The sequence below is a fragment of the Polyodon spathula genome, chromosome 2, assembly GCF_017654505.1.
Source record: "Polyodon spathula isolate WHYD16114869_AA chromosome 2, ASM1765450v1, whole genome shotgun sequence".
Classification (NCBI taxonomy): domain Eukaryota; kingdom Metazoa; phylum Chordata; class Actinopteri; order Acipenseriformes; family Polyodontidae; genus Polyodon; species Polyodon spathula.
In genome coordinates this window covers 34,021,706-34,038,409 of record NC_054535.1, presented here as the reverse complement: position 1 = coordinate 34,038,409, position 16,704 = coordinate 34,021,706, and the positions used below count along the sequence as shown (strand labels likewise).

At 36.9% G+C, this 16,704-nt stretch overlaps 1 protein-coding gene across 15 annotated transcripts in view; it reads left to right on the top strand.

Annotated features, from left to right (window-relative positions):
• The window catches only part of LOC121295531 (ankyrin-2-like), a 239,531-nt gene that overhangs the window by 133,717 nt on the left and 89,110 nt on the right, over nucleotides 1-16,704 (top strand). For all 15 annotated transcript variants that reach the window (XM_041220297.1, XM_041220326.1, XM_041220318.1 and 12 more), the window contains 3 exons: nucleotides 2,416-2,517; nucleotides 9,753-9,851; nucleotides 11,322-11,420. In XM_041220297.1, coding sequence (XP_041076231.1) covers nucleotides 2,416-2,517; nucleotides 9,753-9,851; nucleotides 11,322-11,420 — 300 coding nt within the window. The remainder of the gene's footprint in view (nucleotides 1-2,415; nucleotides 2,518-9,752; nucleotides 9,852-11,321; nucleotides 11,421-16,704) is intronic.

Genomic DNA, 16,704 nt, shown 5'->3' with positions numbered 1-16,704 from the left:
GATAGATTATTGTTGAATGTGTTATAAATGTAGTTACATCTTTATAAATGCAGTGAACACATTAATAAAAATTGCCGGCGATGACATTCGTAGCAAGCAGTTTGTAGACAAAACATGAGGGAAATCATACTTCTAGATTTTCTGTGTGATTCCCCATCGGACTTCTTCCTCTCCCTCCCCCCACCCCCACCCCCTCTGCCTCTCGACTGCGAAAGGGAGTTCTGCTGCAGTGTTTGTGTCTCTGCATTCAGGCTGACCACACCTACCAGGGTGCAGAGGAGACTGGAGCTGTGTTACTGCTCTCATCACAAGCTGGTTGGCTGCAGTGTTCCTGCCTGTAGCTGCAGTGAACTAGGTACCTGACGTCAGTGTTGATTGCAGCTAATTCCACTCTGCTCAGTGATGCTGGGCTTTGGGCAAGGATTCATTTTTCTTTTTTGAGGATAAATGTGGAAATGTAAAAGCTGGATGGGAACTAAACCACATAGTCAAATGAACACAACAGAAACAAGAGTTTCCTAAAGCTGTCCTGTTCTGTATGTGGCTTTATCTGACTTTATTTTAAGTAGCTGCATTGTGCCAACTCTGTGTAGAGATTTAGGATGTACAAATGTATATATCTGGCTAAACGTCAGTGGCTTATATCACCAGCCCCTTTTAAAATGTTATTATTTAGAATTAGCACTTGTTTGTGGCGAAATATTACATGTATGTCATAACATTTACAGGGAATTGCCATGCTTATTTTGTCTGATTGCTTGTCTGTTTGTGGCAATGACTACTTGTCGGCATTTAGTGTCTGGTTGGGAAGGTATTTGATGTGTTACCTTCAACTGATCAAAAAAATAACTTCCGACCTCCCCTGTATTTTTCTATACCAATACACATACAATGGTTTCATATGGGGACCACATTTCACAGTATACTATGGATTTATTATTTTGCACCTCAGAATCTTCTGCAGTATTAAAGGTCCCCCTTGTTTGACATGAGGAATAGACAGAATAGACAGCTTTAAGGAGCTATCCAAAGTCCTGATTGCAGGCTTAAGTTGCAAGTATCTGTCATTAAAGCTTGCTGACTGGCAATGTAGAAAATAGTTATATCATTGAATGAGGTTGTAAAGCAGGCTTCTGTTAACTGTTGCTTTATACAAGGCCCTTGTGGTTGTAGCTAAGTGCTGTACCTAGGAGACCCCATGTCCAGTTCAACTCCACCTCTGCAAAATAATAATGTGTAATATAGTGGCCACAATCTCCTCAGAGAGAATCTTCTTTTCTTAGGTTGCTCTGGCAACTAAATGATGAATCTCAAATGTTACAATCCTCTGACGCTGTTGTCTTCCCCATATTGGTCAAAGGACCCTGCAGACTGTGTGCAAACCGATCACTTGTTTGTTTACTGTGGCTATGGAAACAGTGGTCCCTAATGTCCTGGTTACAGTTCCAGACAGACATGCTAAGACTTGAATTAATATTTGTCACTAGCTAACTACCTGCTAACTGCTTTCACTCCTTTGCCTGATACTGTTTCATGATTGGCCAACTTTGTTTTCAATTCTACACCCTGTAAAAACATATAGTGCAGGGCTTGATTACCTCAAGCACTACTCTATTGCTTGATGCAGCTCAAGCAGGCTTTGCAGTCTTAACTTTACCTTGGCTCTGTGAGTGACAATTAGGCAGTGTAGCTGTGTAGCATTTGCAGTTTTTAGAGAGTCTCTGTTTTTAGTAAACACACCAATGATGATAAGGCGATTTGAATTATGCCTACACTGTTGTATCCCCACAGGAGACCCGCAGCTTGCTTTCCTGTGCCAGCTTTTGAAAGTCATTTATAGGGGAGGTCAATGATAAGCACACAAGAAGAGGCTGTTTTTTTTAACATTACAAATCAATTGCTATGTCTATATGATTGTCCAGTGAGTTCCTTCCATTGAGGTTTGGTACTGTTAATAATAAATTTAAAAAAGTTTTATTCATGAAGTTCTAAAACTGAGAAGATGTTTGGCACCTTTATTTTCTTAAAGGAGGAGTTTTCTGTTTATAGCCATTTGTTAGTTTGACACTTTTTTGTTTTCAGTTTAGAGTGCTGTATATTGTGGATTTCAAAAAAAGTATAGTTTGCCTGTGCTCTCTTAACTTGTGAAGTGCTTAAGGAGGTGCTGTTGCAGGTGACCAGTTTACGGCCTCATTTTTTGGGGGGATCCCAGGATTGTAAAGTGCTCATTCTTTTTAGGTGACCAGCCACTGTGATCTACTATATGTTAGCATTCCCCTCCTCCTGATCATTTAAACAAGCTTGAGGGACACGGCACCATATATTTTTAAGACCTGCCAATTGCTGGTCAGCTGGCTTTTCCTTTCTGATGTGTCAAGACCATCACTTAATCACACATATTTCTTTCTTTTACAGTCTGACAGCAATACAAGCTTCCTGCGAGCAGCCAGGGCTGGCAACACTGACAAAGTGCTGGAGTATCTCAAAGGAGGAGTAGACATTGGCACTTGTAACCAGGTAATGATGTTTCATTTTGTTCCCTGAAAACATGTCTGCTATTCATATAATGGCTTTGGTCCATTTATGGAAACCCACCAGCACATTATATTAAGTTCATATTGCACAGCATACAGAGACATGGTGATGCTTGTTTTTGATAATCACAATGACATTGGATTATATTTGAATGATCAATAAACAGCAGGGGATCTAAATACTGCAGTTGTTGGTATCTGTGAAATAGGGCCCTTTATATTTCACTTTAAAACCAAAACCAACAACTATAATCTTTTCCCCAGAGTTACAGTAATAAGTTTAAGTATTTTATGAACCTTTCTCAGAGTTTTGAATCATGTTTACTGATGTGAAAAAAATAATGCAGAATAATGCCTACATATATAAAACCTATACTATACCTATAATCATTCCTTAAAATGTTAGGTTACTTACCGTAACCCTGGTTCCCTGAAAGAGAAGACGACCACCAAAACATTACTGATGGGACAGGCCTGCCTACAGGTAAGTATTCACCGAGCTCGTTATATCAGAGCTGCTGAAAGCCCCTTCCTGGGGTGACGTCCGCGGTCCCGTCTACCGAGAGTGACTGATGTTACCTCGCTGGTTGGTGTTCGTCTTCTCTTTCAGGGAAACAGGTTTATGGTAAGTAACCTAACGTTCCCTTTCAATTTGAAGACGACTTTCAAAACATTACTTATGGGAAAGTATACCAGAGCGAGGGAGAAGGAACGGCACAATATTAGGGACACATCAGAACCACATAACCCAAGGTTAGCAGTGAGAGCATGCAACCTCAAGGGCCCTCATGCCTAATGAAGGCAAGGAAGGATCTATCACGTTAAGGCAACAGAACATGGAGAAAGTATGTGGCGTAGCCCAGCTAGCTTCATTACAGATATTGGACAGCAAGGCCCCTTTGAAGAGGGCCCTAGATATAGCCAACCCTCTGGTAGAATGTCCACAATCAGGTGCGACAGTTGCTGTTTCGAGAGGGGCTGTCCTAAGGTCCGTATCCCGTGACAGAGAAAAAGCTGGTCAGAATGACGCAGGGCTTTTGTCCTATCCACGTAGCAGCTCAATGATGGCGTGGCTCGGCTGCTGTTGTCAAGGGGACCTGCAAAAAGGTTGCAGTGCATAACATCAATGCAGACAAAGAGCTCAAGTGCGGGGGCACAATAGCTTCCGAGGCCACCTCGGAACTAGGCTCAGCCTCAGCAGAGAGCTCAGGCTCCCTTCCTTCCTCCATCTCAGTGGGGAAGGAGCTCTTACCCCAGGAGGCCACTATCACTCCTCTGCCATCTGGGATGATGCTTCCTGTTCACCCTGATCTCCCCTGGGGAAGGTAGGATTCGGTACTGTAGGCGATGACGGAGCCAGGGCCCAGAAACGGTATGCAGAAACGGTCTCCCTGGTCTTCTGCAGCCTATTCTGATGCACCTGGGGCTGAAAAGCCATGCAGATGTCGCAAGCCACCTCATCCCCAAGACCCAAAGTTCTGTGCTGGATGCCCAAGCATCACGCACACAGGGTATGCCTATCCTCCTGGGGTATGTTAGCCCTGCAGGATGTGCAAGCGTGGAGTCCGGACCTTCAGTTTTGCAGTTTCGCGTGCACCGAGTGCATCAAGCACAGCGTGCAGTGGTAGTATATGTGAGGCTGTGTGGTCCAGTGGTTAAAGAAACAGGCTTGTAGCAAGGAGGTCCCTGGTTCAAATCCAAGCTCAGCCACTGAGCCATTGTGGGACCCGTGCAAGTCACTTAACCTCCTTGTGCTCCGTCTTTCAGGTGAGATGTTGTTATAAGTGACTCTGCAGCTGATACATAGTTCACACACCCAAGTCTTGTACCTTGTAAAGTGCTTTGTGATGGTGGTCCACTATGAAAGGTGCTATATAAAGATTGTTATTATTATTATGTATAGGTGGTACAAAGTGCTGTGGCCGGCAAGGTCTACTCTACAGCGGGGCAGGTGAAAACACAGGCCCAGTAGAGGAATACACAGCTGACTGGCTGCTGTTGTTGTTTTTTTTTTTTTGTTTAGTTTTTTTTAAACTGCACTGCAGCTAATCCATAGCACAACACAGGCAAAGCGGGGCTGTGTTGTCGGGTCAATAGACAGCTCGACATGTAACAAAAACAAAACAAATACTTTTTATTGCAACAGCTACTATCATGTTAAAAAATCCCCCCAGATAGACTGAGGCTGTGCAAATTATTGAGAACCATTGGTGGTGTAGCACAGATTACCATGTTCACGTAGCAACTGTTAAACAAAACAGCTGTGGTTGGACATTACTATTACATTAAACCTTGGATGCTTCTATGAATTTGAAAAATTATATAATGATTTGGGGAAAAAAAGAGAAAATGTAAAAAAAAAAAAAAAAAAAAGAGCAATTTACAGTACTCTACTCTGTTAATTTCTGTAATGCCCAAATGTAATAAGAAATAACTTCTGTTAACTGCTTGTACATACATGTTTCTTCTTAGTTTTATAACATCAATATATATACATATTGATGTTTATATATATATATATATATATATAGTAACACAGCCATTCTCACGTTCGTTTGCCCATATAAAAACCTAGGCCCTACACAAACTTGAGGTTTTAGCGCTTTTTACGTACACTTTTAATAATACAAAAAATAAACACCTAGCTCTGCTCGAGCAATAACTAAACAGAGAGGAACACACTAACTGTAAACAGGACAGCTAAGCTGTTTAACCATTAAAAAACAAACACACTGTTTTACACACTGTTGCATGGTAACACACAGTACTGTCCATTTGACTGCTCGGCAGCAGGGTACACCTTCCTTCTTCCTTCTACTCAGCAGTGCAGAACAGACTGACTGTCTCCCTTTTAAACTTTGCACCTGGCTTTAATTTACAATAACTGCCAGGTGAGGGTGATAATTTAACAATTAATAAAATTAAACAATTAATACACACATTTTGCACGTGTGTTTCAAAATAGTGTTTTACAAATTCAGCACTCAAAGTGAAATCAAGCATAATAGCATAACATACATGTTTTTAAAGTTTTTAAGCCTGTGAGCAGGCTGGCTTGTGTAGTGACATGGCCAGGAAGGGGTAGCACACACAAAGACAGCACTGGGGTACTATTTATTTATTAATACAATCTTCAACAAAACAGAACAAGACACTTGTACAAAACAAAAAGGCACGTAGGCCAAAACAGATACAGAACATACAAGTATAGCACAAATATAAACCAAGCACAAATAGTAATTGTAATGACTTATTTTATTTTCTCTTTCTTTCATGCCTCATTCTGCCTCTGAACACACTCACCGATCAGACAAAGCTGTGGGTTTATATACATGTGACCATCTCCAAATTAGTAATACATTTATCAATCAATCTGGAGACGGTTACATTCTGCATAGGTTTAGCATGGATGAGGAAGGTTAACCCCATCCATGCTGCAAAAATAACAAATTAAACAATATGTTTTAAATAATAATACAACCAATACAAAATAATACACACACACACATAACAGGGGCAGGGTGTACCCTGTCACACTTGCTTATAAACAAGTATCTATAACTAAGTCTGCCATAGAAATATGAGCAGAACGTGTCTTCAGTAGACAGCAACATGTGCTAGTGCAGTGCTAAATGCTGTCACAAGGTGCAGCTCACAAGGAAAGGCTATTTAGTTTCCCGCTTTTATCAGCGTCGTTCCCTTTTAGGTGTCTGAGGCTGAGACAGACAGGCACTGCTGTGCATTACACCAGAGACATGAGTAAGCTGGCTTTGTAGCTGAACCAGTCAACAGAATGGCAGCCCACTCGTCCCGCGTCATCACAGTTTGTGGCCAGGGAGATAGTTCACGAGCCACTCTCTTCCTCATGATGTCATCATCTCATAATCAGATATATTATTCCCCGAGGGTGAGGAGGTAGACAGAATTAGTAGCGGCATTTAAGAAACACGACCATCATACTTTGACAAGGGCATAAGTTCAGTGACTATATGGTGATGTGTGTGGTTTAAAAAAAAAAAAACTGGCAGCATAATTATTAGTGCAATAATTTGGATACAATTACAAATACATATGTGGCTTCCTTGAATACTTCTTTTTTTTTAGGATTCTGCTTAACTGTCACATACAGAACCTCCAGATTCGAAAGGTTGGGTGTAGACTTGAAATCTCAAGTCAATTATAACAATCCCAAAGCAATCTTAAAAGCGCTGTGTGGAAGCAGTTGCATGTTCGAAATTAGCAAACACGCTGTGCATTTTTATACAGCTAGAAACGTGAAGTTTTTACTTTGAGCAAATTTTAAGAAACGTAAAATATACATAAAACAGCAGGATATACTCAATAGAATCAAACAGCAGGGTATATTCAATGGATTCAAACAGCAGGGTATATTCAACAGATTCAAACAGCAGGGTATATTCAATGGATTCAAACAGCAGGGTATATTCAACAGATTCAAACAGCAGGGTATATTCAACAGATTCAAACAGCAGGGTATATCTCATGGATTCAAACTGTGGTTGATCTAGATACTGCCACTGTTTGGTTAATTCAGGACAAGGTTATCATCTACTGTATCCATGCACTGTAGTCTTTGCAGGGTATTTTCATAAAATGTAAAATATGTTCTGGACATTGTTTTGTTGTTTTGTTTTTTTTTAAATTGAAATAAGACCATTTTTGTACAATAAAAACAATTTCCATTTGAGGTAACAACCTGTGGCAGCTTGTGGTAAAAAATAAAACAAAACAAAACAAAACAGGGAGGCAGAAAAAAGGCAGAGGTCCCCTTAAGCCCCCAGCAGCAGTATAATCTTATTATTATTATTATTATTATTATTATTATTATTATTATTATTATTATTATTATTTATTATTATTATTAGTTTATTTGACAGAGACCTTTAATGAAGGTAACTTACATGTGTTACAGGGCAGTGCAGGGTTTCAATGCAAGCTTAATATTTAAATAGTGTAGTTTACAGTAAGTGCAATTTATACTACTAAAATACAATAGGAATAGGATGGAACAAGTTAGGATTACAGTAAGTTATATCTACTATGACATATTAGTAGTGCAATAGTGCAAGGATTGTGCATCAGTTGAGGGTCCAGTAAAGCTGGCAAGTCCAGTGTATAGTAGGATGGGTAGACCAATAGATCTACATGTACAGTCTAAACAGGTTTTACCCCAATTTGGCTGTTAAACACATTTTCTCTGTTAGCCAACAGAGAAAAGAAAACAGTAGCCCATCACAGTTTATTATAATAAACATAACTGATACACACTGCCAGCATATGTTTACAAATGCACTGTATACAACATTAATATTGCATTTCGATTTCAAGACCACATCACTAACATACTTTGCATAAAATATCTTCTAAACAAATTTGTTACGGTAGGCAGACAAAAATCATGGCCATCTTATCGACTTAATTTTCTAAACTTAAATAAATGACCAACAAAATAAATCTATACCGTATAGGTGAAAAGAAAGTGAAAGAATGACCCTGCACTGGGGAAAATAAACAAATGCTGCTGGGAAAGGGTTAAAATAATATAAATATGGCTTCCAGCAAACACTACCAGAGAAAAACAAAACAAAACAAACAAAAAAAAAAAATCTACACCAACAACTAGATTTGTTCCCAGAGGAGGCAAGTGGCATCATATGAAACTTTGAAAATACATTTCACTTTACTGACGCTACCGGTGTCACAATGCGACGGGTATACAAGCACGGTAACAGGTGTTTCCAATCAGCAGAAATGCAGAGGAAAACTACAACTCCCATCATTCACGCATGTCAACAACTTGATGGCTTCGTTTTTAACTTAATGTCAAGATGTTTTTTTTTTTAAATTGTCCTACTGTTGTGGTGGATTTCTTTTTTTTTTTTTTTTTTTTTTTTTTGCTGGTCACTTTTTAAAATCTCCTTTAGAAAACTGAATACGAAACCGAATGATGCAATCCCCATTATTCAACACTTCACTCATAATCGAACACACTCAGTAGCAATGTTTAAGCAGCGTGCAGGAGGGTAGTGAGTTGCTCCTTAAATTAAAACCAGGGATTAGAATTCATTGTCTGCCATTGTTGGTACTGTACTGTGCAAATAGAAGTTTATAAAGGAGGCTTGCCAACTCTGAAGCAAAAACTCTGGGCTCCTCCAATTAAAACCTGTGCTCAAATCGCGTGATCTGCTACTGCTAGTGGTTCATAGCAGGTAGCAGTTTATAATGGAAACTTAGGTTAAAATGTAATTAACTGTGATGTTACTTTGAACTAGTGTACAACCATGCATGTGTTCTACAATGTTCTTTATCGTCTCAGTGCATTTTTTTCAAGTTATCACACTGACCGCAAATTAATTACATTATTTATATTTTAACAGTAAATTCTTAAACTCAGTGAACTTGTTAAAACTTCAATAAACAGTTTTGATATTGTTTGATATTATAGGCTCCTGGTGACAATGGTTCAATTTGGATTTGTTGCTGGACTGGGGTGTTTACTCTTTAACCTGTACAACTGTATTTTTCTTATTCTTACTGTGATTGGCTCAAAACATAGTTTTTTTTTTTTTTTTTTTTTTTTTGTGTGTGTACAGTTTCCTAGTAACTGAAGACATTGTAATTTGCGAGATGTAGTTGAAGTTTTACGGGAGGCGAGAGGGAAGGCAGACAAGCTGTGCAAAAAATTGCTATGCATGGTTTTACCAATTACATTCAATTTAGGGTGTATTTCGAATTTTTTAATGCATAACAACAGCAGGTACGCAGCTTATCTGGACACTGTCTGCAGTGTTGAAAGGGATGAAATAAATGTAGACACTTGTTTTATAAGGGACTTTCACTTTAAGAGAAACGTTATTCCTAAATCATTTTCAAATACGAATCTTTAAAGTTATAGCAATTTGTTTCATCAATCGAGTTTCCATTCGCAGGAGGCATGTGCTTGACAGGATGTTACTGCACTGTGGAGTTAATAGCACAAGTATCAAATTGGCAACATGAAAGTTTAAAGTATATTACAGCGTATTATTTATTTATTTATTTATTTAGTAATATCTGTTTTTCTCCCTTTCAAAAATGGCTCCTGTAACTTAATTAAACACTTTGTTACAATATCATTTCAGGTACAAAAAAATTGGGAATGCTATACCTCGGTTGGCCCTACACTGAAGTTTTCATGAGTGTGTGCTTCTCTTTCAGAATGGACTCAATGCTTTACACCTGGCAGCTAAGGAAGGTCACATGGGCCTGGTTAATGAGTTACTGGAAAGAGGCTCAGCTGTCGATTCAGCCACCAAGGTAACATTTTTTGTGTGTGTATATATATATATATATATATATATATATATATATATATATATATATATATAGTAACACTTCATTTTAAGTGGCCCAATAACAAGAACAGCGCTAAGGGACACAATATGTAACTAGTTTACAAACTATATCTTTTGTTCGTACAAGTAGCACATTTTTTCATTTACTGATGCACAATACTTACACGGAACTATAACAGTAATGCTGCATGGATGGCACTTGTGTGATGTCACAAGTGCATTAACTTGTAAAACGCAATGGAATGGAAAGGAATAACACAACAAATAAAGTAAACTATGAGTAATAATAATAATAAAACACTTAAGCATTTGATGTAGAGGATGGAAAAGAGTACAGTTAATTATTACTTAGGAGATAACAAGATATCTAAGGATCCTAACATTTCAATTTGTTTTGGTGAGATCACAGTTAAATTATCTCAGGACCTCAGCATTTCACATTACTGCATTATGTTGATATCTTTCTGTTCTTAGTATACCACTATAATTATCAGTGATCAAGGAGCTTGACGAAATGCTTGTCTTCAGGGGAATTACAATTAGACTGTTGAATGGTATAGTGGTGCACAAGTCGGTCCTGGATGGCTGGTGTCTCTGCAGGTTTTTATTCCAACTACACCCTAAAGTAATTTATTGGACCTTATTAGAAGCTTAATTGGTCCAATTAACTAATTTAGGGTATGGTTAGAACAAAAACCAGGAGGGACACCGGCCCTCCAGGACCTGAGTTCTGCACCCCTGGGCCCCACCAGGCTATGATAAACTAAATTAAAACTCCCTAGTCTTTAACTAGGACCTACCACACCCCAACACAGCTTTATAGGATTTCCATATCCATTTCCAACTAAATTACACACCCTGACCTGGGGTCATAAAAAAACAGAGTGCCTGCCTGTAAGTGCAACCAAATGTTTTTGAATATGATCCCATATTTAATATTGGAATTATGAGCTGTGAGATAATGTAGAGCCAGGGAGCCTACTGTTATATGCACCTGATATTTCTAATGCAAATGCTATTTTAATGAAGGAATAAAAAAAAAAAAAAAGTTAGGTATTATAGATGTTTATCTTTGCGTGTTTTTTCCTGGAATGAAAGACAAGGCTATTACAATTTGATTGAATATTGCAATAGAACAGGCTCATATCAAGGTTGCTGTGATTTTTATTTGTTTATTTATTTATTTGTTTTATTGAATCTACCCCTTAGTCCTTATGGCAGATCTAAGCAGCAATAAACAATACCCTGGCAAATTAGCTAGGGATCAGACAAGTGCTTTATAAAAAGAGTCGCTGTTTTTCTGAAGCAAAACTACAGTCTAAGAATATCAGGAGGTAGCAACAGTATGAAACACGTTTAGTTCTCTTAGTTACTTAGTACAGTATAAACATGTTTAATGATCAAGTGCTCCCCATTTTATTTTCCATAATAGAAAGGAAACACAGCCCTGCATATTGCATCTTTGGCGGGTCAGGAAGAGGTCATCAAAACCCTGGTGAAGCAAGGAGCTGACGTCAATGCACAGTCTCAGGTAAGAAGCAATGGCTTGTTTTTTGATCCAGACTCTGTGAGTGTCATCACTCCTATGTCAGATGATTGTTGATAGTCGCTTCTTATAAATAATAAACTGTGACACACCAGTTTGTTTGGTGTATTTGGAGGTTGAAGAACAGAATCTGTCAAACTTGTACCAAGTGGGCTTTTAAATTCTGATCCAGCTACACTGAAGTTAACTGCAGTATGCATTCTTATCTAATCCATTATAATGTTAATATATCAATACAAATCTTAATAATACAGTGATCTCAGTTTTTTTTTCTTTTTAAAGTACATTTCTATTAATAAATGATATGTCTACGGAATTTAATTCATACATGAATATTCAATCATATTCCATCTTTTAAAATGTTTTATTAGTTGAACAATTGTACAGATAACAGCTGGTGTTTTAATTTGATTAGGCTTGAATTGCATAAAACCATACAATCTATTACTACAATAGTAAGGTAGAAGAAAATGTTCAGGAAATCTCTTTGGCAAATACAGAACACAGAACATTTGCATGTTATCTCTGTCACAGAGTGTTGTGAGAATGCTGAACCCCAGTGAGGATTAAATTGCCATACTCTTAGGAATGTTGGCAAACAACTCCTGGTTTGGCATCAGTCTGTTGACAGAGTACACAGATAGATGTAAAATGATTTATTGGAGCAAAGTGCTGCATTATTTCACATCAGGGAGACAATACAATGGGCTATTTTCTATAAATCGTCATTAGCACAATTTTCGGAAAGTAAAAAAACAAAACAAAACAAACAAAAAAACTAAAACACATATGAAACAACCTAATACTACTGACAAACCCAAAAAGTCTGAATTGCGATTTAATAACTTATGTATTTTGTATTTTGGAAAAAATGAAAAGTAAACAGTTCTGAGAATTTAACCCAATGGGCAGGATTTTCAAAAACCAGTCTTATTGTATTGAACTCGTTGCATAGTAATAAGAGCTTTAGTAGTGATTTTCAAATGAAATGTGTTAATTAAATCAATCCATTAATGCTTTGAAATTGAGTTGATGAGGTAGTTAATGAACACATTTCTCGTTAAAAAGCTTAATTATCGCAGGTCACGTACATCACTTCCTGTCTCAATGACTAAATAAGGGGCACTCGTTAGTCAAAATGCATGTTAACAAGATCAAGAAAAATGAATGGAAGCATAACTCGCTGATATGGAAACTACTAGTGTACACAAAGACGGCTCTTCCACCAGCTAGCAGAAGCCAAATGGAAATATAAAATTATGGAATATCTATTTTGTGTATGATTTGTAAATTTCATTTAAAATTTTGCATTTTGTCATTCTGATTAAAAAAATAAATAATTAAACCCCACTAGTCATTTACCCCCATCCAGGGGGGTAGTTTGCCAGAGTTTACTATATACAACTCTTTAAATGTACATTTTGGCTGGAATTTATTTTGCATGTGGTATTTTTCAGGCTATATATATATATATATATATATATATATATATATATATATATATATATATATATATATATATATATGTTTGAAGTGCCATTTGTGTTTGTAGTTGTTAGTTATGTTATACATGTATACCATGTATGTAACACTTCATTATATGTTTATTAACAACTTAAAATTACGACCGAACTCCTGGACTAACTCAATACACAATACACAATTTTGTTTATAAATAAACTCAACATGATTAAAAGTAGCCAACACTTACAATATTATAAGAAAATTGTATATGTATCCAAAGTGTGAAGGTGAAAGTGTACACTGTACATAAAGTGTAGGGGGAGTCGGATTCCTTGTACACCTGATCTTCGTTCTTATGTGGATTAGACAGCTGTTAAAAGCCAAGGACGCATTGCAAATCTGCAATCACCTAAGGAATCTTTATTGTAATATCTAATATGCCATTTTCTATACCAATAATTCACTTGTATAATTCAAATAAAATCTACAGTAGAGTTCAGCTGTCATATAATGTGAGTATCTAGAATTCTAGGCTACAGTTGAATTGATAATTTCTTGGTAGTAACATTACACTGGGTGCAAATAACAGTATATCATTTTAGCAATACAACAAAACAAATGGTTAAAACAAGTGAATAAATCTCATTCATAACCACAAGTATAGAATAGGCAAAAATATTCCTATAATTACAAATATTGAATTATCTAGGTAGAAATGAAGTCTGTACAGTACACTCTCTCTGTATCGTCGGCGTCACAGCCGTGGTCTGTTAAATGCCTGTTATGAGTTATTTAGTCTTTCATTAATTATAACCCTCCTTTTCCAAGTGCAAATGAGCTCCTGATGAATTACAACAATTAACATGGATTTGCTTTTAAATTCTCACGCAAACAAAATAAATAGTCACAAGAAGGACTGCTCGTTAAGATATTAACACTATTTTGTGAATCAACATAAGTTCGGATATCACATTAGGACAATTATTTAATAACAAAATAAGCACAACAGGGGACTCCCAAGGAGGCTGTGCTCAATTGGCTGAGCGTCGCCGGGGGGACGGAAGGACGGACGGGTCCAGGTCAGCCAGGGTGATAATTTGATAAATTAGACCTTTTTACTTGTTTTCAGCTCTTGAACAGTTGCATATTTAAAGTTAAAGTTAACTGTAACATGTGATAAGTAACTTGAACTTAAGAGCTGAAAAGAAGTAAAAATGTCTAATTAAGCAAATTATTAGTTCAATTAAGGGTCTAGTTAAGTAATTGAGATCTTGGTTGGAATGAAAACCAGCAGACATAGGGGGTCCCCAGGATCGAGTTTGAGAAGCCCTGCTTTATATGGACATTCACAAAAGTAGTTTTGGGCTGCAGTTTTGAGAAGAGCAAATTAAAATAATGTAAGAGTTAGTAGAGTACTGTATGACTTTAGAAATGAGACTTTGTGTCTTGTACAAGGTGTAGATAAAAAGGTAAAACAAGGTAGGAGTCACTAAAGCACTAAAACCACAGTTGAGCCTCTAAGACTCGATTAGATGCCCTCTGTGTTAATCAAAAGGTCAGCAACACTGCTGGGAAAATACGGCTGTCAGAGGCATTCTGGGAATCTACAAGGCTGGCATTCACTGGATTAAAGGGTTAATTCTGCTATACCTGAGGTTACATTTCTATAGTGATACTACATTTCAATAACAGTGTGGTTATTATTGTTTATTTATTCATTTATGTATGTATGTATGTATGTATGTATTTCTTAGCAGGTGCTGTTATCCAGGATGATTTATGGTTGTTCCACAGTATCGCATTAGATTGTAGATTATACAGTAGTACAGTACTGTAGTTTGTATCAAAACATGCAGAACATTTAATCTCAGTTTAGGAACTCTCCTTGGAAGCAATAGCTAATCTGTTGAGTGCTTCTTAATATATAAATGCCTGTGTTTTTCTCTAAACGTACCATTTAGAGTGTATGTGTAATCCCAAATGAAGTGTTTTTTTTTTTTTTTTCTCGAGTGATATGATACTTCAGATACTAGATGCCACTCCATGTCTTCATGCCATGGGCAGTGAAGCTGTTATGAACCTTCCTAATGTAGATGTGTACGGTATAAGCAAAAACTAAACCATAAATAAAACTGTTAATACCATTGCTTGAAATGGCAGTTGTCTTGTATTCTCTTGATTTATGGGTTATCTCATTTACATCTTTTTTGTTCCTGTTACAAAGTTTATTAACAAAGTGAAATGTATGTTTTACAAGTAAATACACATTCATCAGTCAATCCACTCAAAGTTATTAATATTATTCCTTATTTAGCAGTCACTACTAATACTGTAGAAGGGTTAGAGGAGCTCTATTCATGCAATAAAACTATTATTTATTTATTTATTTATTTATATTTAGATTTATCGTTGAGGATTTAAATAATACCACAGTAGAGATACTGTATAAGGTTATTTATATTTTTGAAGTATGCACAGTAAAGTACTGTCACACAATTAATTCACAAAAATGTACAAAAAAAAATGGAAAAAAAAAGGAGCTCAACATTAAAACTAAACACAGTTTAAACTCTCCTGACTTTTATCACACCTATAAATACAAATGGACAGCAGTGTGTAGATCCCTTATTGGACTGTGAATTGATGAGGTCAGTTTCATATCTCTGTGGTTTACAATGTGACAAAGCACAGTGGACTGCGCCAAAGACAATTGAAAGGGTTGCTAACAGTGCATTTACATCTTAAAATAAATCACGATTGAGCTTTATAAATACTGCAGATGTTTTAGCAGTACAAGTATACAATGTATCTTGTAAAATTGGATACTAAGAACTATGTGACTGAACATTTCAATAAGTTTTGTAGAAAAATAGATTGTGGGCATAGTTTCAGTATAATGGATACTAGTCAATTCCAGAATAATTCTGACCAAAACTGATGCTGTGGTTTATTTACAGAATTATTTTACAATAAGAAGAAAAGCTACACATCTACCAATCTGTAATACTCAAGTGCCCAGTATGTTTGACAATAGCATAATATAAGTCTAAATCAAACAATGTTTGCCATGGATGGAATAAAACCAAATAAAACTGTATACATTTTTGGCCAAATAAATAGTTTCCAGTTGATTTTGAAAGAGTTTACTCCAGTCTTTAATTAATCCCTGTTTTTTTGAAAGGAGAAAAAAAAACAAAAACACCTATTGACTTTTCTAAACTAGTATCAGATATCTAAATATTTATTTATTTAGCATTTATTATAGCACTTTTAACCAAGGCGCTTTACAAGTTTTAAGAATTTTGTACAAAATGAGAAAAATGGGTGAAGAAAGAGGTTACGAATATTGGTGGAGGATGAGGAGATTAATAGCTATATGAAAGCAAGGGCCAGAGGCTAGGTCAGGGTCGGACAGGCAAGATCATAATAGGAGGTTGCGGCCCAGCAGTAGGGTAGGATGGGATAGGGAAAAAAGATGAGTTTTAAGGGAGGAGAAGATACTACGTAAGGTGGGTGACTGTTTTATGTTGCTTGGGACTCTATTCCAATGAACGAGAGCAAGAAGAGAGAAGGAACGAAAACAGGATTTGGCGAGCGTAAGGGATGGGGAGTAATATAACAGGAAATAAGTGCAGCCAGATAAGGTGGGGCAAGGCCATGGAGAGATTTATATATTAGTGTAAGGAATTTGAACAGACAACTGTGGTAAACAGGGAGCCAGTATAGCTGGAGGAAGAGAAGGGAAGTGTGGAAGGAGTGGGGGAGGTTAAATACAATACGGGCAGAAGCATTTTGAGTTTGTTGA